This window comes from Acytostelium subglobosum (assembly GCF_000787575.1).
Source record: "Acytostelium subglobosum LB1 DNA, scaffold: scaffold4, whole genome shotgun sequence".
In the NCBI taxonomy this organism is placed as follows: Eukaryota; Evosea; class Eumycetozoa; order Acytosteliales; family Acytosteliaceae; genus Acytostelium; species Acytostelium subglobosum.
Window position 1 is genome coordinate 1,206,523 of NW_012236528.1, and position 22,965 is coordinate 1,229,487.

Sequence of the window (22,965 nt, forward strand, 5' to 3'; positions counted from 1 at the left end):
AGAGTAAGTGTGTGAGGGCAAGGGCAAGGGCAAGGGCAAGTGCGAGGGCAAGGGTAGGGTTAGGGTTTGACCATTTGCTATTTATTCCTTGATGCTAGATATGATTGGATTGCAGTCAGATCAATGAATCCAGAGTGTTCCAGTATATCTTTGATATGAAGGAATAGAGTTGATGATATTCTTCGCAAGTTAAACATGTATCCAAGTGTTAATCGATATATTGTTGTTGGTAGATGATGTAATATATCATTGATATGATTGAAGCATCCTCCATACCATGCTAGCTTCTGTATACCATTGAACAATGCACTTGGATGTACTGGTTTGTTGTATCTCTTGAGCTTCAAACTGGTGATCGACGTTGGTATGTCACCCTCCTTCAGCTCATGCCCATAAGCTGCCAGATGTAATGTTCTGATTCGTGAGGGACTAGGCCATACCATGTCGGACAGTTGGAACTTACATTCGAATTGGATGCTCAGCCATTCAATGCTACTTGGTAGCGATGCAATGGGTCGATATGTCGACACATTCAATCTTTGGAGTGACGATGGCAGTGATGACAAGTCCATCGGTATCTCGTTGAATAGCTTGTACTCAAATATTAGATGCTCTAGAACTGGGAAGTTGGATGATGTGATGCGGAGCAGGGTGCTACCGTCCATGTCCCCAAACTTGAGCACTCTCAAGTAATGAGCGGGCAGTTCGAGCTTGGATAGATAGTGGCCTCCTTGCAATGGGTAATTGTGTTGCAATGAGAGGTTAGTGATGCCTGGAGGAAGCTTGACCAAGGGCGCGTTTTCCATGGACGGTAGCTCAATCCCAAGCTTGGTGAGGGAGGGCGGGAGGTTGGACGAATCAAACTGCTTTCTCTGAATGTCATGCAAGAGGTAGAGAGACTTGAGTGACCCAAGGTGTGTCAAGTCAAAATGTGGAACGAACCAGAAGTAGGAGTTGAACCTTAGGCTGGTCAAGGTTGGCGGGAGCGCGTCAATGTTGAAGGTTCCACCATCGTCATTGGAGTCTCCATAGATTGAGATGGCTAGTGCATCGAGATGTACATGCTGCTGTGGCAACGCGCGAGTTCTTTGATTGAACTGAATCTTTGGGAGGTGTCCATCACGTGCGATCAGAGCTTCAAAGAACTCTGTGGTACCATCCCAGAACTCCTTGTCCATGGGCTTTGCGGGGCAATCACAAAAGGTGATCTTCTTGATCCATCTCATTGCCAACACTTCTTGCTTCCATGTGTCTCCATCTATGTTGTGAGCAATCAAGCAAGACAAGGTCCTTCATTCAATCAATTGTTCATTGAATCAATCATCATTCAATCAACTTACTTAATAAGATACAACGATTAGATGTATCCCAATTGATATATTGATGTGGATCAGTGTATAATAGTATAGTTAATGGTGCATTGATGATGTCTTGGTTGATTATCTGTTTGTAAGAGTTCAATGTCACTGTTTTGTTAAAGTTGATGATGCCGGTCTTGTTGAGATTCATGCGATCAGTGTAGAAGTGCAAGTATGATTGTCTCTGATCAAACCATCTCTTGCACACCAACGACATGATCAATCGATCTGCATTACTCGGCAAGTACTCTACAATCTGTCTCAATACTATAACTGGAAGTGTATCCATTATCTCATTATCCCTATCTTTTATCTGTACAATTAATTGTGATTGTGAAAATGATTGAATGATTGAGTGTTTGGGCATTTGTGATCCGCTGGATGTATGATTGGAGTGTTGGCGGGTCGATGAAACATGAGCGCACCAAATTGTTATCAGTGAGCAGGAATAGGGTTGGTGATATCCTTCTGAGATTGTATACATTATTGATGATCAGATGATTGATTGTCGTTGGTAATTGTTGAAATGTATCCTTGATGCTATTAAAGACGTCAGGCAATCCAAACGATCTGCATTACGATCTAAACTATCTAAAATCTTTCTAAGTATTGTTATAGGTAGTGTATCCATTATCTCTACTATATTATATGTTTGATTGTGGTGACCATCACAAATATTCCACGGTTGTGAATGAGCCAAGGTAAGTGTGCTAGGGTAAGTGTGTGAGGGCATGTTTGATAGGGTAAGTGTAGGGTAAGCGTAAGGGTTGGACATGTTTATATATACTTGGATAGATTAACAAAGGATGATTCATAAAAGTAATATCTATTGGTCTTGAAGAATAATGTTGATGATATTCTAAGAAGATTGAGATCGTAGTATTTGATTATAGATGATTGCGGCTTCAGTTTGAGTTGTTGAATGGTCAGAGGAAGATGTCCAATTAGGTCAACATAATGATCGGTCTGATTGAAAGTAATTGCCAACTTCCTAATGTTTGGTAGTAATATATTGTGATCAAATCGACCTCTGTGATCGAGTATCTCCAATGCTGTGACTGAAGATGGTATATCACCTAATTCCAAAGGGTAACTATAACCTTCCAGTTTGAGTGTTCTGATCAATGAGGGCCAAACAATCATTGATAAATGAATATTTCTATTATTATCTGTAATATCATTATTGTACTTGATTCGGAGCCACTCAATCATTTGAGGGAGTGATTGAATTGGGCGATGACTACTGATGTCTAGTCGAGTGAGTGATGTAGGTATTGATGATAAGTCGATTGGTAGTGTTCTGGAATCCTTCCTCAACCCCATCTTCAAGTGTTTGAGTGAAGGAAAGTTGGAGTTTGAGATGCGTGATATAGACATGGCATTGATTGATTCAAGATCTAGTTCTCTAAGATTAGGAAAAGGTTGATTGTTGACTATGGAGAGCGAGCACAACTTTAGTTTGCACAAGTGTTGATGAGTGACATTAATGAGTTTGAACTCCCCTACGATGATAGTCACACTCAGTTCAGTGACACTTGGAGGAAGTGTGACAAGTTCAGGGACAGCTTTCGAGTTAATCGTGAGCCTAGTGAGTGAGGGAGGCAGCGCAGGTCGATTCAAAGTTTGTCCATCCTGTAGATAGTTATCGTAGTTAAGTGTCTTGAGCAATCGAAGATGACTCAAGTCAATGTCGTGACCTGGATAGTTGGACAGGTTCAAACCGACCAAGGTTGACGGCAACTTATCTTGGTCCAAGTTGTAATTATAATCCAAGTCTCTGTGGTTTGCGTTGTAGATGTCAAGCTCATTGATTGGAATACGTTGCAATTGCAATGCAGGGAACGACCCTTGTGAGTAGAACACCTCTGGAGTGGAGTCGTCGAATTTCTCGCGTAGTGCCTCAAAGAATTCAACAGTGCGGTCCCAGAACTCCTGATCCAACTCGTTCGTATTATAGTCGAGGAAGGCAATGGACTGTATGCGAGGAATCTTCAACACCTCACTCATCCAAAGGTGACGTCTGACTGATATATCAACATCCCCTCGATAATAATCATCCACATTTCCAACGTAAAAGCATAGATCAGTTTCTAGACAATCTCTGTGATCTGTTGTATGCATATAAATATCAAAAGGCTTGTTCTTGATATCATTGTCGATTATATGTTTGTACGATCCCAATCTAATATGGTTAACATCATATTCGTACATATGACTTGGAGCGCTGGTGATGAAGTGTAAGTATGAGTGTCGATGTTCAAACCATCTCTTGCACACCAATGACACCATCAATCGATCTGTATTGCGAGGTAAGTATTCAACAACTTGTCTAAGTATTATCTCTATTTATTTATTTATATATGTATCTGTATGAATAAAAATGAATGCATGAAAGAATGAATGTGAAATGTGGAGACCAGACTTAATAATGAGAGGGCGAGGGCTACCAAGATCTAATAATATTCTTTGGTCATTGATATGAGAGTGGAAAGGTTGATGAAGCCAGAGCGAACAAGCTTCCTATCATAGATGAAGAACAAAGTTGGTGATATTCTTCCTGAGATTGAATAAATCTTCGGAGCTATCGATTGTGAGCTTTAGATGAAGAATTGTTGTTGGCAATTTCTTTAGAATATCTTTGTCAATCAGTCTTGAGAATCCAGAATAAAATGACAACTTCCTTAAGCCATCCAATGGCAGAGGAGGGTGTTCTTCAAAGCAGAATTCTGCACGAGCAAAACAAACGACAGTGATCGATGCTAAATCCAGTCAATCAATCAATCATTATGTTGTCTCTATCCATCACACCACTGGAAACTGACTTTGCAACATTACACATATTTATTATGTCACTTAACTTGATTGGTCCATAAGATACTTGATCACATCATCCTGTCTTCGGCATAAAGTGTTTGGAGTCGGTCAATGTGGATGAATCCAGATCGCACCAATCTTTCATCTATTCGCATGAATATGTTTGAGGATATTCGTCGCAGGGCAACACCCTCTCCATTATCCATGCATAGCTCCATCTGTTGGATGGGACTCGCGGACAATGTTTGTAGTAGGTGTCCAGAGTGTCTGCCTGTGCCTTCCACCTTTCGTAACAATGGCGGGTATTCTGTTGGGTCCAAATTCAAACATTTGCTGCCAAACAACTTCAAGGTTGTGATGGACGCCGGCAAGTCCGCCCGGCACAAAGGGTGGATGTAGTAGTATGTGCTAAGTGTGTGGATATGTGATGCTTGGATACCGCCTGGCCACATCGTGCTGACTAACTTGAAGCTACAACGATCGAATGAGATGTGTAGGTACTCTAGACCATCGGGGAAAGATTCGATTGGTGCACATGGAGTGACCTCCATGCGCTTGATGGACGATGGCAACGCAGATAGATTGATCAGTGTGGTGGTATCTGATGTCGTCAAATACATGCTCAACGTCGTGAGCATGGGCATCAGTGTCCAATCGATGGACTTGAAGTCATTGATTTCGATGGTGCCAAGTCTGAGAGTTGTGAGCAGAGTGAATGGCAATGATGGTGATGAGAAGACCATGTTGAATGTCTTGCCTCGTTGCAATGTGCGTAGTGTTGGGTGATGGTTGATTGGGTGCGAGTTGGATACGCAAAGTACCCTAAGATTGGTGACACTCGGTGGTAAGTTGGATACGGTTTGATTGAATGTATAGGTCAGTGTGAGATCGGTGAGTGATGAGGGCAGTTTCGAACCGTCCAGTGGCTTGCCAGCCAAGCTAGGAAGTTGCAGTATCTTGAGCGAAGTCAGGCCAGTCAGGTCGAGGCGGGGATCGACCCAGTAGAGTCTGGAGATCATGAGTTTGGTCAATGTTGGCGGGTATTGGTATGTTTGAATGATGTTGATGTCGCCAGGCTGGTCTTCCTCCACTGACAACTCAGTCAATGGTACATCCCTCATTGATTGTGTCATGTAAGTCAAGCTTGCGGTAATGATAATGCTTGGATATCGCGCACGAAGAGTGTCCAACAGACCAATCACACCATTCCAGAATGTCTCATCAAATGCATTATCCTTACAATCTCTAAAGTGAATATGATCAACCATCACCAATCCCAACACCTCTTGTTTCCATGACTCATTGTCGCTCAGTGCACTATCTGATTGATTGATTGATTGATCAATCATCACATGTTAGATCGAGTAGAGTGGTGGAGGTGGAGTGAAGGTATGTACAACATACCAATATAATAGCCGCAGTCATAGTCCATGTCAATCACACCATCGTCGTCGGTGTATACCAATACTGATTGTGACTTGCAATCAATGTTATTGTTGATTATCTGTTTGTATGAGTTTAGTGTCACATTGTCCTCGTTGTAGTAATCACGTGGTGGCAAGCGATCAAGATTAAAACTGAGGTATGATTGTCTTTGATCAAACAATCTCTTGCACACCAATGACATTATCAAACGATCTGCATTATCATCCAAACAATCAACAATCAATCTAAGTACTGTGAATGGTAGTGTATCCATCATGTGTTTGTTCTGTCCTGTCTTGTTATTATCTGATTGATTGATTGGTTGAAGTTCATAATGGATTGAAACACAAGTGTCTAGTTTTAGCGATTGATCAAAATGTGTGTTTGATTGGTGAGAGTGGTGTGTGAATGTGTGTTTGTTCTTGATTGATTGGTGGTGTGTGACTGATGACAGTGTTGCCAACACTTTGGTTGATGATGCCTCTTGAATGTTAGTGATTATAATTATTGGGTGGTATCCATAACTTAATAATAAATTTGTTATAGATATAGAGATAACTAATCACATCAAAATAATAATAATAATAATAATTATAATAAGATTAAAATGAAAAATAATAATTTAATATTAATATTTATAGTGATATCAGTTATATCAATATCATTAACAGTGGCTGTTAGATGTCCGGATGGAGTACAATCAGAGATGGCAAGATATTCACTTTATAATAAGAAACAACATCAATTATATGGCAGTGTAGCAGGTGAGACATGTGTTTTGTTGAAGGATAAGACCAAACTTCAATTGCGATTCCTACCTGGATACACTACAACCTTACCAAACGAGATCTTTGGCAACAACTTTGTCATACCACCTAGTGATGGAGCTATCAAGGTGATCTCAGAGATCAACTATTTCCAACGCACAATGAGTGCCAACACTGTCAACCTAAGTGTAAATGGTACCAACTTGGAATTCACTATGTACTATCAATAAGAGTACCCTTAGTTGAACTCTAAGGAATAGAGATAATCAATGTAAATAAATAAACTTATTTGATTCAATCAATCAACATCCAAGTTGCTTCATTTAGGTCTTGTGTTTTTTGACTTGTGGGGGATAGGGTGTAAAGCAAGCAATTAAGGTTCAAAAGGGGGTGGCTTCATCAATCATTCATTATTCATTCACTTGTGATCAACTCAACAACTGAACAATCAATCATAGAATACTTGTATACATTGAAGGTATACTTGTTACCTACAAACCAATCTTCTACTTATCAGGTCTTATTCAATCAAGATAGAGAGTGGCATACAAATCAACCAATCGTTCAATCTCATACTTTGTTCACTTTATCACTCACCAACTCCATCTCACAAGTGATTGACTTGAGTCATTTAGAGAGGTTAACCTGAAGTTTGGTATGATATAGTGAATGGTTCTCAGGTTTGAACAAAGTACAATCTCCTAACTTACTTGTGAATGATGCTTGAATAAGAATAGACAGGTAAATCATGGATACAGATGCAGACACAAAGAAACAGATACTATCAAGCTTGTCACACTTGGATGATCGGTCATTGAGCTTCAAAGTGAAACTTGATCATCTAAATCGATTGGTCGATCTTAAGAAATATGTGACCGATCTCTCAAAGCTAATCCCCATCGCTCAGTTCCTCAAAAGGTATGTGTATCAATCAATCATTCAATCAATCAATCAATCAGATTGTTAGTTGCTAACAATCATGTTCATGAATGTTATATAGCGTGAGGGTATTCTTGGCATCACCTCCAAAGACAATGCGAACATCAGCACTTAGAGTGATCAGATATTATGCAACGACATCAAAGTTCATCCAGGAGATCGTCAACTTAAAGATACATTACTTCATCACAAGATCATTGGAACGCGACAAGCATAGTGAAGCCGAACGCATTCAGGCACTGAAGCTCATTAGGACGATAATGGAGATCGATTGCTCACAGATGCCACCATGCATCGTCAAGACGTTGGTGGCCATCGCAGAGAACCAAGAGGACAACTTCTGTCGCGTGTGTCTCGAGACTCTGTGCGAGGTGGCCATTCGCAACCCGCAGACCACTGCCCAGTCCAACGGCATCCGCATGCTCTTTGACGCCGTCCTGGACCCCTTCTATCACGGCACACAAGAGTCACTCCTCATCGCCATCCTCTACATCCTCAACGAAGAGAGGACACGTGTCTTTGTGCGACCTACATCAGACCTTGAGGTATGTTCATGGACGCGTCTGGATCAACGTGATCATAGTACTCACTCACTTACTCACTTACTCGAACCAAACAACAACAGATTATATTGTCACCTTTGACCAACTCTTTGACGCTGGGCATCAAGATCAAAGGATTGAGCAAGGAGAAGGAGAAGGAGAAGGAAAAGGACGATGAGTTGAACATGAAGAAGTGGACTGGCAGCATCAAGGCGGTCATCACACTGCTCAAGAGTTGGATTGGTATCATCAGTCTTGCATCCGATGAACAAGGCCTCAAGTCCATCGTGGACGCATTGAAAATGCCTCAATTGGAGTTGAATGTATGATTGATCGATTGGGCCTATTGATTGAATGAATGAATGACTAACCATCATCAATACCAAAAACAGGACAAGATATTGGATGCACTGTTTGATATATTCAAGTTTGGACCACCCAAGAGTGGCGATCCATTCAGACAACAGAAGGCATCACAGAGCTTGGTGCTTGGACCAGACTCACTCATTGACTTGCCGCTACGAGTCAAGTCCTCTCGACACAATCTACTCAACAACTATATCGCCGTGTTGCTGATATCGTTTATTGATTGCGGCCTGATCGAGGGTCTGGCCCATTTGGGCAACTTGACATCGGCCTCAAACAAGGACGGCCTGATGGACCTCGACAAGGAGCTGAGCAAGAGTGTGGCCACCAAAGCCACCGTGCTCCTCGGCGAACTACTGTACATTTCCAACTCGCTACTGCCTTCGTCGCAGTGTGCCAAGCTTCAGACGCTGCCGGCCATTGTAAACTCGGCCATCTCATTCCGACTGGACCCGCGTCTGCGATCGCGTTCCAGCACCATGGTCACCAACCTGCACTCATACTCACATATCAAGGCTTCGAGCAACTCGGTGGACCAGTCCGTGTTGATCGGCCTGACAGGAGCGGACAAGTGGCGCCGTGTGCGTGGTCAGGACCGCCGTCTGGACAAGGTGGACGCGATCAAGGTGCGCATGGACTATCAGATGGACGACATGCACTTCCAGGCCAAGATCAAGGACACCCAGGTGTTAGTCACCAAAGACTTCCTCAAATGGAACTGGGAGCTCATACTCGAGATCCTCGAGGGCCCACTCAAGAACTCTGTGCACATGGCCAACGTCCTCAAGACAAAGTTCATCAAGCGTGTGCTCTCATTCCTGCGTCCAAGCAACAAGAGCTTCACGTCAATGGCGTGGACGCCCGAAAACCTCAAGTATGTGCGTGTGGCATGTGTCCTGCTCGAGGTGCTCATCTCGCATGAGTGCGGCAACGAGTTCCTCAAGGACAACAAGACTATCGTGCAGATCGCCGATATGCTGCGACTGGAGATGGAGCTCAATCAATCGCCTTCGTCCCCGCCCAAGACGCACGACAAGGGTGCACCACGTCTGCTCTCACAGGAGAAGGTGCTCAAGACCATGGCACGCGAGTACTTTACAATGCTTGGCACGTTGTCATCACAGCCCAATGGACTGAACATTGTCAACCGCCATCACATCTTTGACTACCTCAGGCCACTGGCCGAGCTATCTGGTCGTGATGACCTGTCGCATGCCATCATCACCTCACTCGACTACAACCTGTGCGGCGACTCGCGACTCATCCTGCAGCGGACACTCACGTCTTCCAACTCCAAGGTGGTGGTGCGCTATCTGGCAACCAAGTACATGCGATTCTTGTTCCGTGCGGGTGTGCAAGACTTTTGTCACTGGGGCATCGAGTATCTCGTACAGCAACTCAATGACAACGACTCCAAGGTGTCGATCCTGGCACTCAACGTACTGGACGAGGCTTGCGACGACCCAGACTGCTTCGACACACTCATCAAGCTGAAGCCACCCTTGCTCAAGCTAGGCAAGCCAGGCAAGAGTCTGCTGCTTCGCTTCCTCTCGAGAACGAACGGACTGAACTACTTGAAGGAGATCAACTTTGTGGATCAAGAGCAGCAGTTGTGGCTGGCCAGCGAGAACGCTAACTACGTCATCTCTGTGGAGAATGCTATATCAGAGGCATTGACGCCACTGATCTATAGACAGCGCGAGGCAGACCAGGGCAACAACTGCGTCTACCTGCCGCCACACTTCTTTGGTGAGCTGGCCAAGACCGAGGAGGGCTGCTTCATCCTCAGACGTTCAAACAACTTTGCCAAGTTTGTCAAGATGGCCAAGGACGAGCTGGCCCATCCCCTCGAGCGACGTGCGGCCATCTTTGCGATTGGTCAAGTGTGCTCATCACAACCTGGCTTCCAATTCCTCGTGGAGTTCAACGTGGTACCGTTGCTGGTGGAGCTGGCCGAGAAGTCGCCCTGTCTCTCACTGCGTGGTACATGCTTCTACGCTCTCGGTATGATCTCTTCGATCGAGGCTGCTGCTGAGATCTTGGAGAAGCATGGCTGGGAGTCACCAACGGACCTGTCGAACAGGATCTCAGTGCCCAAGGACTTGAATAAGAGCACATTCCTCAAGGTGGCACCCTACGAGTATAAGGGATCATGGGCCAACACACCATTCGACATGCCAACCTTTAGCGATCCACTCAAACAAGAGATCATTGGCTATGTTATCAATCTTGCCAGCCACATCACTGCAGAGACAGCGTCAAAGAACCTTAAACGACTCAAGGTCAAGTCGCCAGAATACTTTGCCTCGGGAGAGATGCTCAGTGTCATCCTGGCCATCATGGATCACTACCGCTTCCGTCTAGGCGCTCGACGATTCATCTATGATTGCTTCGACACTGCCATTTTCTCAGATGACCCCTTCCCCTATATAGAGCAGTATCATAACAACAAACAACAGGGTGGCACTCCAACGACGTCGACAGCAGTGGCGGCGACCAATCACACCAACGGCAAGACACTCACTCCACCCAGTCTAGCTGTTGGTGCGCCCGTTGCTGCCCCAACACTGAAGCCTCAGCCAGCACTACCAATCAAGAGCACAACAACACCAACCAACAACAACAACACAACCACAAAGAACATTGCTGTAGTATAGTATAATACATGTATTAATTCAAATTGATCCTCGTTCAGTGTGTTCGCCTCACAATCAATGAATGTAAACTCGGGACTGGAACAATGACTCGATGTGCATGTGAATGTTGAGCGATGTCTCGATTAATCTGTCCAGCATTGAGTTGGAGACAAAGCCACCAGCATAGAGTGACTCGCACAGTGTTAGTGAGTAGGACGGCTCGACTCGTAGAACCTTGGTCAAGTTGTGACCAATGAGTATCTCCAAGTGTTTGACATTCAAAGGCATCTCGGCCATCTTGATCGGTGTGCCCATGGGGAAGGATATATGCGTGAGGGCAGGCGGGAAGTACACGTCTGTTCGCGCCATCTTTGGTCCAAGCGTAATATGGGTCAGGGCATCGGGAAGGGCACCTTGTGTCAATATCTGATTAAAGTCTCTTCCAAGCACTAACTTTCGTAGCGATTGAGGCAACACGCCGCGAGGGATTGGCTGGTCATACATTTCTCCAAGTATGAGGGACTCGAGATGTGGAGGTAGATTGGATGTGATGTTCTTATCATCCTGCTCCCCTTTGCCCCAGAAGAAGCGTTCGATGAAGCCAGGTTTAGGGTCATCATTAGTGTAGAGGGCAACATTGAATCGGTTGCCAAGCGTTAGGTGCGTGACAGAGTCTGGTATAAACTCCAATGTTGAGCCAACCGAATGATAGTTGAGCACCAAATGAGTGATTGTGTTGGGGAATGGTGTATGTATCTGTGGATGGACGTTAAGAGTGAGACGCGTGAGTGAGGGAGGAAGCGCCTCAACGTCCAGAGGTGTGTATGTGTGGGAGTAGACCATCTCGGTCAGTGACATTGGCAATGCGCCCAGTGTAATCACATTGCTAAAGTTGATGCCAAAGTCGATGTACTTGATGCCCTCAGGCAGGGCATCTTCTACAATCGGTTTGTTATAGTTCATCAAAGTTAGTCGCTCGATGGACGACGACTTTGGAATGATTCCAGGTGTGAGTGTGTGGACGTAGGATAGTTTGAGAAGGCGCACTGAAGATGGGATTGATCCGACCTCCAGTTGGTGTGTCTTTGGGGACGATAGCTCGAGGTCCTCAACAGATGACGGTATCCAACCTGGAGGCAACTGCTTATCATACGATGTACCAAATCTTAGTTGACGAACTGAGGCGGGGATTGAGCCTGGGACCAAAGGGTGATTGAACTTGTTGCCCAGGTCCAGACTTGTGACCGTAGTTGGGATAGTTCCTGGGAACAATAGGTTGCTGAACCCATTGCCAAGGTTAAGTATGGTTATTGTCGAGGGGATTGTGTGAGGCAGCAACGGCTCTTTGTAGAGGTTGCCAAAGGTGAGCGATCCGACGTTCAGTGGGATGGAAGACAGGTCCAAGGGCTGGTTGGCGGCCTTTTGTTTCTCGATCAAGCCATATGATGTGGTGTAGTGATGTGGAAAGTCATCGTACGATAGGTACAGCATGTCAATGGGCGCCTTCTCAATTGACTTGTAGATTATTGAATTGAATGACTTTAGGTGATTCCTTAGAATCTGTTGTTGGAATGTCTTCAAACATGGTAGATTCTTTGTATTAAAGAACATAATAGATTCACGTTCTTTATAGAATCTTCTGCAACATAATACAAAGCATACTCTATCAACATTAGAATCGAGCATCGTCACAATATGCTTGATCAATATTCCTTGTAAATCTAATATTGACATGTCTAGTTGTTGATAGGATAGATTGATTGATTGATATATCTTTCTTGTTGTAATGTATGAATATAAGGTATTATGTTTGGTTGATTGGTTTATTAATTAATTGAATGAATATTACATGTAGGTAGGTCGACAAAGTGATATTCATGAAGATCTTGAGAAGTGAAGTCTCCAAAAGTGTGAACACGGAGGATTCATCAAATTCAATGTCCAATCACTCTCACTCACAATGAAGAGATAAAGATAATAATAATGTACACAACAACATCATATTATAATGTATTATTAATATTATTAATATTGTTCATAGTCTCGACGACGACTACATCATCAACAACAACACCAACTGTGTTATATGTTGATCCAAATAGTCCTTTAACATATGACTCACTGTGTGGAGCATCAATCAATCAATCATGTCAATCAATTCAGGATGCTTTATATACTTATTCAAATGAATCGGTCGGTGGTTCATCACTAACGATCTCATTAGCAGATGGTCTATATACTGGTGTAAACAATACTTTACTATCACTCACAGGCTATGACCTAACCATTCAATCATACAACGGTTCACAAGCTAATGTTGTGATCGATGGACAATCAATCAACTCTTTCGCAACAGTGTCATCATTCTCATTCGATTCTACCTTGACGACGTCCATCCACCTGTCGGGCATACACTTCCGCAACCTCTATCACGCCTCAAACATCAGCTCATTACTCTTCATCTCTGCCAACGCCAGCACCACTCTTTCACTCGTCAACTGCTCAGCAAGCAACTCATCTCAACTCATTGGCTATGATCCAACGCACGACAGCACCACCGAGTCGGTGTCGTCCATATATGTCGACAACTGCATGTTCTCAGACATCAACGGCACGGTCATACTGGTCAAGGCTCCCCTGTCTGCATCGTACTCTGAATCTGACCAGACCCCAACAGCACAGGTCACAGCGACCATGTACAACAGTGTATTCACCACCAACATCAATGGCTACTCGGTCGACGTCAGCAACACTGCGGCACTCAACATCACTGGCTGCACATTCCGCGACAATACAGCCGGCGCAGTCAATGCCTACCGATCGGGCCTGACTATTGTGGGCTCAACTTTCGAGTCTAACACAGCGAGCGACAGAGGCGCTGCCATCCAATACTCCTCACAGGACACCTACTCCGGCATGTCTGTGACTGGCTGCACGTTCAGATCGAACGGTGCTGCGGTCTTTGGCGGTGCCATTGCGGTCTATGGATCGGTCGCCACGATCACCGTGGACACATGTACATTCAACAACAACACTGCTTCGTGGAGCGGTGGCTCCGTGTACCTCGAGTCGATCAACAACCTGACGCTGTCCAACTCAAACTTTAGCCAGGACAGCGCTGTCAATGGCGCGTCAGTTTGCCTCAACAACACAGTTGTCTACATGGCTAATCTATCGATACAACAGAACCAGTGGAACGGAATCGTGCTGGGAGGCGGCGTCTATATCTTTGGCTCGACTGCCGTGCTGTCTGGCCTGTCGCTGTCAAACAACGCAGCGGACAAGGGTGGCTCAGTCTACTGTGCCAAGTCGACCATGTCGATTGACAACTGCACATTTGCCAACAATACCGATCACACCACCGTCAGGAACGAGCTGGACAACATATTCTGCGACACTCAACAATGTCTGCTACAGATCGACAATGGAAAGCAACATGAATGCAAGGCTGTACGAGTGGTCACGCCAAAGACTCTTCCAACAGGTGTCATCATCGGCATTGTAATAGGATGCATACTGGGATCATTCCTCATCATCCTAATTGTAATGATATTAGTCAAGCGATCACGTGCCAGATATTCAAAGTATGAGCCACTACTTCAAAAGAAACCTTCAATATAGTTAATGATACGTTCGCCCAGAGTGTTTGATTGACTGCCTTGCGTTGTAGTTCTTGCGTATCCCTATTAATTTGATTTGCAGATCCTGATGAGAAAGCCCAACCAGGCCTCGTCCTCAGGTCCCTTCACCAAATTCTCAACCTGGGAATCATTTGATTGACCTTTACTTATCATCACATACAAATATTCACTATAAGATAATGGATACACTATCGCATATACTGATTAACGCGATATATGAACAGCTAAAGTTACTTGATGATGTCGATGTGATATGCTTCGCCTTGTGTTGTAGGAGACATTATGCATTGATGGTCAAAGGCGGATGGTCCCCAACAACCTACATCAAAGAACCGAGTTTGTTTGTGTCAGCCGACACATTCCTCGAGGATAAGAAAGGTCGTCTACCATCATCAGTCAAGATCATGTGGTATAATTGCAATGAAAACAACCAACCAATCGCACCTGGATCATTACCCGAATCGCTCACAGACTTTACTTTGTCCAACTCTTACCCGCATATGTTAGCGAATGGCGTATTGCCACCCTCTCTCCGTCGACTGACACTCAGAAACAACAACAACACATGGCCAGAAACCCTACCAGCATCTCTCACCTCCCTGTCATTTTTGGTCTACAGCCCATTGTTACGGTTGGGCTACCTACCCCCTACGCTCACCGAGCTGCTACTCGGTCGCTACGCCCTCAATGAACTACAGCCTGGTGCGCTGCCCGACTCATTGATCACACTAACTCTAGGTGATGGGTTCAATCACCGATTGCTTCCTGGTACTCTGCCTCAATCCCTTCGGAAACTCAGATTTGGCTCGTGCTTCAACATTAAGATCACAGCAGGTGTACTCCCTGCATCACTCAAATCACTCAAGTTTGGCCATGATTTCAGCGAGCGTTTTGATCATGGTGTTCTTCCAGCATCTATCATACGATTGTCCTTTGACCAAGTTTACCCAGTGCAACTCACCGAGGAGGTCCTGCCCGCGTCACTCACCAAGCTGACTGCCCCGTCTGGTACACTGAATCTGAGTTGTGGCATGCCTCAATCACTTACTCATCTAAAGTACGTCCCCCTCGGCCCTCCGTTAAAACAGCTGACACCAGCCAATATATTGCGGCTAACTCTGGGTAACGAGTTTGATATGGCACTCTCGGTCGGGCAGCTCAGCGACTCTCTCACTGCACTGTCTCTGGGTCGCCGTTTCCACCAGGTTTTGGTGCCTCATGCGCTACCCCATTCATTGCTCTCACTACACCTTGGATTCTCGTTCAATCATCCAATCGAGAGATGGTCACTGCCGCAATCACTTACCCAACTCACGTTTGGCATGAAGTACAACAAGCCCATAATGGAACAACTACTTCCCGACAGCATAACAGAGTTGACATTTGGCTGTATGTTCACCAGTTTGATCGCACCTTGCTCTCTGCCAAAGTCATTGCGCGATCTATACATCCATAGTGATGCGTTAGCCATATTCAAGACATATTTCAACAAGACACTGGCAGTCGATCCTTCTCGCCACACTGTTCACCGTCTCAGCATTGAGAACTTCTACAACAATTTATTCATTGAGATACTTGCCATCCAAAGTGTATTGAACTATCACCTGATATTGGACAATCGTATGGTCGTCTGTCGCAAGATCAACGAACATACTGTGGCATATGTAGTCAGAGGTCTAGATGGTGGACCAGTGACAGACATCACTCGCCACGCATCAGAGGACAACATACGCAACCTACTGGAACGAAGAACATGCCGTGGATGGGGCTTCTTCCCAATGCCATCACCACAAAGCAAACACTCAATTGGAGTTGACAAGGTTTGACGAAGCATGGAGTTGGTCCTGGGTCCTGGAACTGGAACTATTCCAGTCGTTCCAGGTATTACCAATCAACAACGATGTTCCAAACAACCATCCAATTCGCGAAACAAAAGAACCCACACGTTCTTTGTCTAAGAATAGAATAAATCAGAAAAATCGAACGAATGTGTTGTGTGTGATCAACACGATAGTGTGTGATTGGTCGAACACCATAAATGGACATCATTAATGAGTGGAACAAACATTCATTCAGATACAGATACAGATACAAAGATACAAAGATATACAGATATAATCATGAGTTCAGAATTAGTAAACATCATTAGACAGCTTATTCAGGCAAACAAATTGATAGTGTTCTCAAAGGACTACTGCCCATACTGTGTAAAGGTTAAGCAGTTGTTGCAGAAACTCGGTCAGACACCATATGTAGTCGAGATCAACAAGCTGCCCAACTCATCCGAATACCAATCAGCACTAAAGTCCATCTCAGGCATGTCTACCGTGCCCCAAGTGTTCATCAATCAGAAGTTCATCGGTGGATGTTCAGGTATGTTATTTGTTATTATTGTTGTTATGCTTGATCAGTTAATGAGTCACTAGCATCAGATTACTGACCATCTGTTTACTTTACAACAAACAGATACCGAAGCCCTGCACTCCAAGGGCAAGTTGGTCCCATTGCTAACTGAATAAACAGGTTGGTTTGGACTCGTACCCCTCCCTTCTTCTCCTCCTCTAATCCTCCCCATACCTCCGTCGCCATATAGGCCAACAGGACTTCAATATATAAAACCCTTACCCTTACCCTATATCCCTTACCCTTGCCCTAACCCTACCCTTACCCTAACCCTTGCCCTCGTCTGATTTCATTTTCCAACCGCATGATCAATCAATCAATCAAACAAACAAACAAATAATGGATACACTATCACATTTATTGATCGATGCGATATACGATCAGTTACACTTACAGGACGATGTTGATGTTTTGTGCTTTGGATTGACATCAAAGAGACATTATGGACTGTTGATTAAGAGTGCCTGGGCCAGAGCCCCGCCTACTTACATCAGAGAACCAAGTTTGATGTGGACCGCCGACAGTCGACTGATCGAGAGAGGTCGCAAGCGTCTACCGTCATCACTCAAGATCATGACGCACGATGGCAGTCACAACAGCGAGCCGATCGCACCTGGATCATTGCCAGATTCATTAACAGAGTTCACGCTAGGCTATGGTCACGCTCATCAAATAATGGAGGGCGTGCTGCCGCCATCTATCCATCGTCTGACATTCAACAACAACAACAACCTCTGGCCAGACACCTTGCCGGTCTCGCTCACATCTCTCACATTCATGTACGACAGTCCGCTGCTAGGGTTGGGCACGCTGCCTCCAACGCTCACCGAACTGTCCCTCGGTCGATTCAGCAACAATACACTGCTGCCAGGTGTGCTACCCACCTCCCTAATCACATTGACGCTCGGTCAAGGGTTCATGCAGCCCTTGCTACTGGGTAGCCTGCCGCCCGGCCTGAAGAAGCTCACCTTTGGCATGATATACAACAAACCGATCAAGGAGGGCGTGCTCCCAATCTCACTCACATCGCTCAAGTTTGGACAGGGGTACCGTCAACGACTCGGCCCTGGCGTACTTCCGGCGTCAATCACACGATTATCCTTTGGCAAGGAGTACATACAACAGCTCACACAAGTGGACCTGCCCGCGTCACTCACCAAGCTTACGGCCACACCAGCCACTCAGTTGCTGAGCGTGCCTCCATCGCTCGTCCATCTGAAGCATTTCTGGGATGTACCATATAGCCTGCTACAGCCCACACCAGACACAATCAAGCACCTAACTCTCGGCAACTCATTTGAAGAGACTATCACGCCAGGCATGCTCGGTGACTCACTGACCGCACTAACACTAGGCCGCCTTTACAATCAAACTTTGGAGCCTGGTGGCTTGCCCCATAGTCTGCTCTCTCTCAGATTTGGATTCGCCTTCACTCGACCATTGGCGCGAGGGACACTCCCGCCCTCTCTTACAATACTGGAGTTTGGACCTGTATTTAGTCAACGAATCGCACCCGACACTCTCCCCGACAGCATCACCAAGTTGACATTTGGTGGCAGCTTCAATAGTGAGATCACACCCTGCGCGCTACCTTCGTCGTTGCGCGACCTATACATCAACATCCACTCGATACTCTCATTCAAAGCATACTTTAACAAGACTGTGGCCACTGATCCCACGCGCCACAGTGTGCACCGCCTACACATTGAACTTTTCTTCAACAGATCATTCGTCAACGTCATTGGCTTACCGAGCGTGTGCAGTGTGCACCTACCATTCGACGATCGAGTGGTCGTATGTCGAATGATCAATCAACGTACTGTCATGTATGTTGTTAAGAGCTTGGATGGCAGTACATTGATCAACTCTACACGACCGGCCACAATGGAAACATTACAAAGACTACTTGATCGACGCATTCGTCGTGGATGGGGCTTCCTCCCCGTGCCATCACTTGCCAACAGTCATTGTGTTGACGTGGACAAGGTATAAAGATATATTGGAACCATTACCGCCATCAATCAACCATTCAATCAAGCTCATGGACCTTCTTTATGATCAATCAATGAATGTGTGGAACTCACTTCCAAACCAACTTAGTTGTAATTACCTAGAGGTACATCTTCTGACTCTTCGCACTTCTCATAGGCTAGCAATAGGTTGCCATCTAGGTAGGAGCATTGAGTTGGCTTTCTGCTGGCTAACTGCGAGGGCAAACGGCATTCGAAACGGAGTGGCACTAGGTCACTGTCCTCAAAGTATGACTTCTGGATTAACGTCGATAACTTGCTCAATCAGGTTGGGGTACAGATTGAGCGTGAAGCGTTCAAGGCCAAGATCACCGAGGACGATGACAAGTACTATATCAGCATCCTATGTCCAGGCTATTCAAAGGATGACCTAAGTGCCAAGGCCACCGAGATCCCTGGAGAGGTTGGAACCAAGGTGACCATCACCTCGACTAAGCCCATGCGTGACATGGTTCCAAACAAGTTAACTTTGGCGCCTCATCCTTGATCACGGCCTGGGAGCACTTGATCTTGATAGTTCCATCATCGTTGAATGGTGCAACCTTGGGCAAGTCAGCTTCAAAGAACCTGCGGAGATGGCTGTTGGTGAACTCCAGGACCATGTTCAAAAGGTTTAGACTTCTCTGTGAGTCTGAAGCTGCGGCCTTGAGCCACTCCTTCAACATGTCAATGGTTCGCTGATTGTAGAGCTTGCCAGCGGGCGAGTTGGATGTCCTCTCGTCACGGGCCAACACCACGTGTCTCGTGTTGTCAGTCTCCACCCAGTATGGACGTTCTGGGTCACACTCTTTGGCGCCGAATCCTTCGACAATGTCCTCTCGGATAACCTGTGCCATCTGGTCGAGAGTGACCACTGATGGCACATTATGGACGATGATAATCTTCTTGTTTACCTTATCCTTTAGCATGTTCTTCATCTGATGGATGTAGACCTGGTCCTCACGATGCATCCTATCAACTACAATCAAGATTGTGTCGGCAAGATGGGCAGAAAGACATTTCAAGAATCGCTCGGTGGATTCGGCCTGCATCAACTTCTTCTCGTCGGCAAGTTTAACAGCTTGTTGAGAACCCTTTGTATCCAGTCCAATTAGGTTCAAGGTCATCTTACTATCCTTCCTTGGCATCACAACACTGATACCTTCGGTGTGACTAAAGAATGAACTCTCAAAGCTCAAGTCCAGTATCCTAGACAACACATAGCTCTTGCCTCTATTGAACAGGCCCAGGACACACATAATCGATCCATCAGTTATAAATGCTAAACAATTGAATATGTGATTGATTGATTGAGTGATGGTTTTAAGTTTAGGAATAGTTCCAAGAGGGTGGGATACTTACAATCCTTGGGATGGGCATAGTTTGGTGTTACACGATCAGGCTGGAAACTTAGACCTCTTTTAATTTTGTCAGGTAGACCTCCACGAGCTAATTGATCAGCTGCTTGTTTGTGTGCAGAGTAGAGTGGAAATTGGATATCCCATCCAGACTTGTAAACATGTTTCAACTTATTGATACAGAATATTATATCATAAAGAGAACGATCCTTTGGGTAAATAGCATTATTATACCCAATTTTAAGTTCTTCCAATTCCATAGACATTTTTTATATATTAATTGTTCTAAGTGTTACTGTATCTATCTTATTTTGGATTAAGGGTATTTAAGTTGATTGATCGATCACTCATTCAAGATCATGTAGATTTATAAACCAATTGTTCAATTCCAACTTAGAGATTTGAGTTGGATTGTTCATTTTACACAAATAAGTTAAAGTGTAAAGTGACTGGGGCCCACATATAACCCCAACACTACATTGATCAATATTCATGGGAACTTTCATTGGTATAATCTCGATAAACTCAACCTGAAAATCAAAGTTCAAACTTGACTTGAATCAATCAGTTTGAACTTCGTTTGATAATTTTCAAAAAAGGGGTAAATTCAAAAATAGTCTCTTTCGACCGTTGAGAAACATTAACACCAAAGTGTTACAGATACAAAGAGATAGAGATAGAGATAATATATTTATACATAGAGAATGTCAAACACAGATAATAATAATGAAAGTAATAATGAAGAGAATGTCACAAAGAAACAAAAGATAGATCATGTTCAAACATCAATGGTTGGACTGCCAATGCTACCCGTGTTGGAGACACAACAACCAACTCTGACCAACCCACCCAGTGCAATGATACTGCCAGCATCAATACAACAGGGTATTGCCGTGCAGAAGATACCTCCCAATGCCGTCCCCGGCCCATCACCACTTCTTACACCAACTCCAGCATCAACAGCAACGGTAGTCCCTCAGACAATCTTCGCACAACCACCTCCACAACTACAACAGACACAACAACAACAACAACCTCAACAACAACATGATATGATGATGGCAGGACAGGCACCTCACATCCCATTCATATTATCGTCACACTTTACGACTGGTACGCAATGCGCTTGGTTCAAGATGAGCGAGATACATGACATCGAGAAGGCACAGATGGCAGAGTTCTTCAACGGTCGATCACCATCAAAGACACCAGAGGTATACAAGGAGTACCGCGACTTTATGATCAACACCTATCAGCAGAACCCCTATCAGTACCTCACGCTGACAGCCGTTCGCCGCAACCTCGTCGGCGACATCTGCTCAATGATGCGTGTTCACAGCTTCCTCGATCATTGGGGCCTGATCAACTACTTTATCAACCCTGAGGGAGGCTATTGCATCCCTGCGCCTCAGCAACCAAAACCACAAACACAACAGCAACCAGACGCGATCAAATCACCAAACAAGACATCGCCCTCATTGACAACAACCACATCGACATCAACGACAACAACGACAACATCAACAACTACAACCACAACATCATCATCAGCAGCAGAACCTTCGTCTTCATCAACAATAACAAAGCCCGCAAACGGCAACAGCAACAGCGGAAGCAGCAGCAACATCAATGGTACCATCACCCCCAGCAGCAGGAAGATCAACCCATTGGAGCTCAGGAGCAATATATACGGCCAACCACAGGTGCCCCCAAAGATCGTTTGCAGCAACTGTGGAGTGGACTGCAGCGCACTGCGCCATCAATTGAACAAATCACTCACAGTGCCCGAGGGCGCAACAGAGCTGCCCCCTGACCTGCTCAAAGTCAACCTCTGCAACAGCTGCTTCCAGAACGGCAACTACGCTCAGGAGCACACCGCCAGCGACTTTACGATGATCCAACAGGAGGTGTCGCCCGACCCGCCCGAGGAGTGGACCGACCAGGAGACGCTCCTGCTGCTCGAGGCCATCGACATCTATGGAGACAGCTGGGCCGACGTCGCTGAGCACGTCGCCACCAAGACCAAGGAGCAGTGTCTGCTACACTTCCTGCGACTGCCCATCGAGGACAACTACCTGGAAGACAATCTGAGCAAGGCGACCAATATGAAACAATCAAATCAATCGAGTTCGAATCAGCAGCTGACATCGACGACTAATGGACATGAGATCATGACGATGATTGGATTCCTGTCAAAGGCTGTGAGCGCCAATGTGGCCACCGCCGCTGCAAAGGCTGCACACGAGGTGCTGGCCAAGGACATGAAGGGCGAGATCAACGAGACACTGTTAAATATTCAATCGGCATCGGCTGCCACTCTGGCCGCAACATCAATCAAAGCCAACTCAATGAAGCTGGCCGAGGAGCGGGACATCCAATCCCTCATCCTTCAGATCGTCAGTCTGCAGACCAAGAAGCTGGAGATCAAACTAAAGTACTACTCAGATCTGGAAGGTACACTAGACAGAGAGAGGATACTGGTATGTATAACAAACTACATTGATCATGTGATCGTGAGTGATGTAACTAACTGACAATATAACAGATGGAGAAGTCAAGACAGACATTGTTCCTTGATCGTTTGAACCTGTTGAAGGAGCATCAACAACATCTGGCACAAACAAAGGATAACTCAACATCATCTGGCACCATGACAAACATTAATGGTGGAACAGGCGACACAATGCAACAATAAGAAAACAGACAG

General features: G+C 45.2%; 10 protein-coding genes across 10 annotated transcripts; 6 read left to right on the forward strand and 4 right to left on the reverse strand.

The window, feature by feature from the left end:
• Positions 1 to 81: 81 nt before the first annotated feature.
• SAMD00019534_026450 (hypothetical protein) lies at positions 82 to 1,647 on the reverse strand (the record flags this gene model as incomplete). The annotated part of the gene is made up of 3 exons (XM_012901943.1): positions 82 to 94; positions 277 to 1,258; positions 1,341 to 1,647. 3 exons carry the CDS (start codon positions 1,645 to 1,647, stop codon positions 82 to 84), a joined length of 1,302 nt encoding a protein of 433 aa, XP_012757397.1.
• Positions 1,648 to 4,240: 2,593 nt separating this feature from the next.
• Positions 4,241 to 5,799, reverse strand: SAMD00019534_026460 (hypothetical protein; the record flags this gene model as incomplete). Its single annotated transcript, XM_012901944.1, has 2 exons — positions 4,241 to 5,493; positions 5,577 to 5,799. 2 exons carry the CDS (start codon positions 5,797 to 5,799, stop codon positions 4,241 to 4,243), a joined length of 1,476 nt encoding a protein of 491 aa, XP_012757398.1.
• A 1,313-nt stretch (positions 5,800 to 7,112) lies between these two features.
• Positions 7,113 to 10,868, forward strand: SAMD00019534_026470 (hypothetical protein; the record flags this gene model as incomplete). Its single annotated transcript, XM_012901945.1, has 4 exons — positions 7,113 to 7,282; positions 7,365 to 7,848; positions 7,929 to 8,168; positions 8,238 to 10,868. 4 exons carry the CDS (start codon positions 7,113 to 7,115, stop codon positions 10,866 to 10,868), a joined length of 3,525 nt encoding a protein of 1,174 aa, XP_012757399.1.
• Positions 10,869 to 10,922: 54 nt separating this feature from the next.
• SAMD00019534_026480 (hypothetical protein) lies at positions 10,923 to 12,458 on the reverse strand (the record flags this gene model as incomplete). The annotated part of the gene is made up of 1 exon (XM_012901946.1): positions 10,923 to 12,458. The coding sequence occupies one exon, from the start codon at positions 12,456 to 12,458 to the stop codon at positions 10,923 to 10,925; it is 1,536 nt and encodes a 511-aa protein (XP_012757400.1).
• A 372-nt stretch (positions 12,459 to 12,830) lies between these two features.
• Positions 12,831 to 14,453, forward strand: SAMD00019534_026490 (hypothetical protein; the record flags this gene model as incomplete). Its single annotated transcript, XM_012901947.1, has 1 exon — positions 12,831 to 14,453. A coding segment is annotated over one exon (1,623 nt), but the record flags the coding sequence as incomplete, so codon positions are not given.
• A 535-nt stretch (positions 14,454 to 14,988) lies between these two features.
• SAMD00019534_026500 (hypothetical protein) lies at positions 14,989 to 16,314 on the forward strand (the record flags this gene model as incomplete). Its single annotated transcript, XM_012901948.1, has 1 exon — positions 14,989 to 16,314. The coding sequence occupies one exon, from the start codon at positions 14,989 to 14,991 to the stop codon at positions 16,312 to 16,314; it is 1,326 nt and encodes a 441-aa protein (XP_012757402.1).
• Positions 16,315 to 16,608: 294 nt separating this feature from the next.
• SAMD00019534_026510 (hypothetical protein) lies at positions 16,609 to 17,007 on the forward strand (the record flags this gene model as incomplete). Its single annotated transcript, XM_012901949.1, has 2 exons — positions 16,609 to 16,861; positions 16,955 to 17,007. The coding sequence occupies 2 exons, from the start codon at positions 16,609 to 16,611 to the stop codon at positions 17,005 to 17,007; spliced, it is 306 nt and encodes a 101-aa protein (XP_012757403.1).
• A 391-nt stretch (positions 17,008 to 17,398) lies between these two features.
• Positions 17,399 to 18,883, forward strand: SAMD00019534_026520 (hypothetical protein; the record flags this gene model as incomplete). Its single annotated transcript, XM_012901950.1, has 2 exons — positions 17,399 to 18,717; positions 18,793 to 18,883. 2 exons carry the CDS (start codon positions 17,399 to 17,401, stop codon positions 18,881 to 18,883), a joined length of 1,410 nt encoding a protein of 469 aa, XP_012757404.1.
• A 505-nt stretch (positions 18,884 to 19,388) lies between these two features.
• Positions 19,389 to 20,198, reverse strand: SAMD00019534_026530 (hypothetical protein; the record flags this gene model as incomplete). The annotated part of the gene is made up of 1 exon (XM_012901951.1): positions 19,389 to 20,198. A coding segment is annotated over one exon (810 nt), but the record flags the coding sequence as incomplete, so codon positions are not given.
• Positions 20,199 to 21,046: 848 nt separating this feature from the next.
• Positions 21,047 to 22,953, forward strand: SAMD00019534_026540 (hypothetical protein; the record flags this gene model as incomplete). The annotated part of the gene is made up of 2 exons (XM_012901952.1): positions 21,047 to 22,738; positions 22,804 to 22,953. 2 exons carry the CDS (start codon positions 21,047 to 21,049, stop codon positions 22,951 to 22,953), a joined length of 1,842 nt encoding a protein of 613 aa, XP_012757406.1.
• Between the last annotated feature and the right edge of the window lie 12 nt (positions 22,954 to 22,965).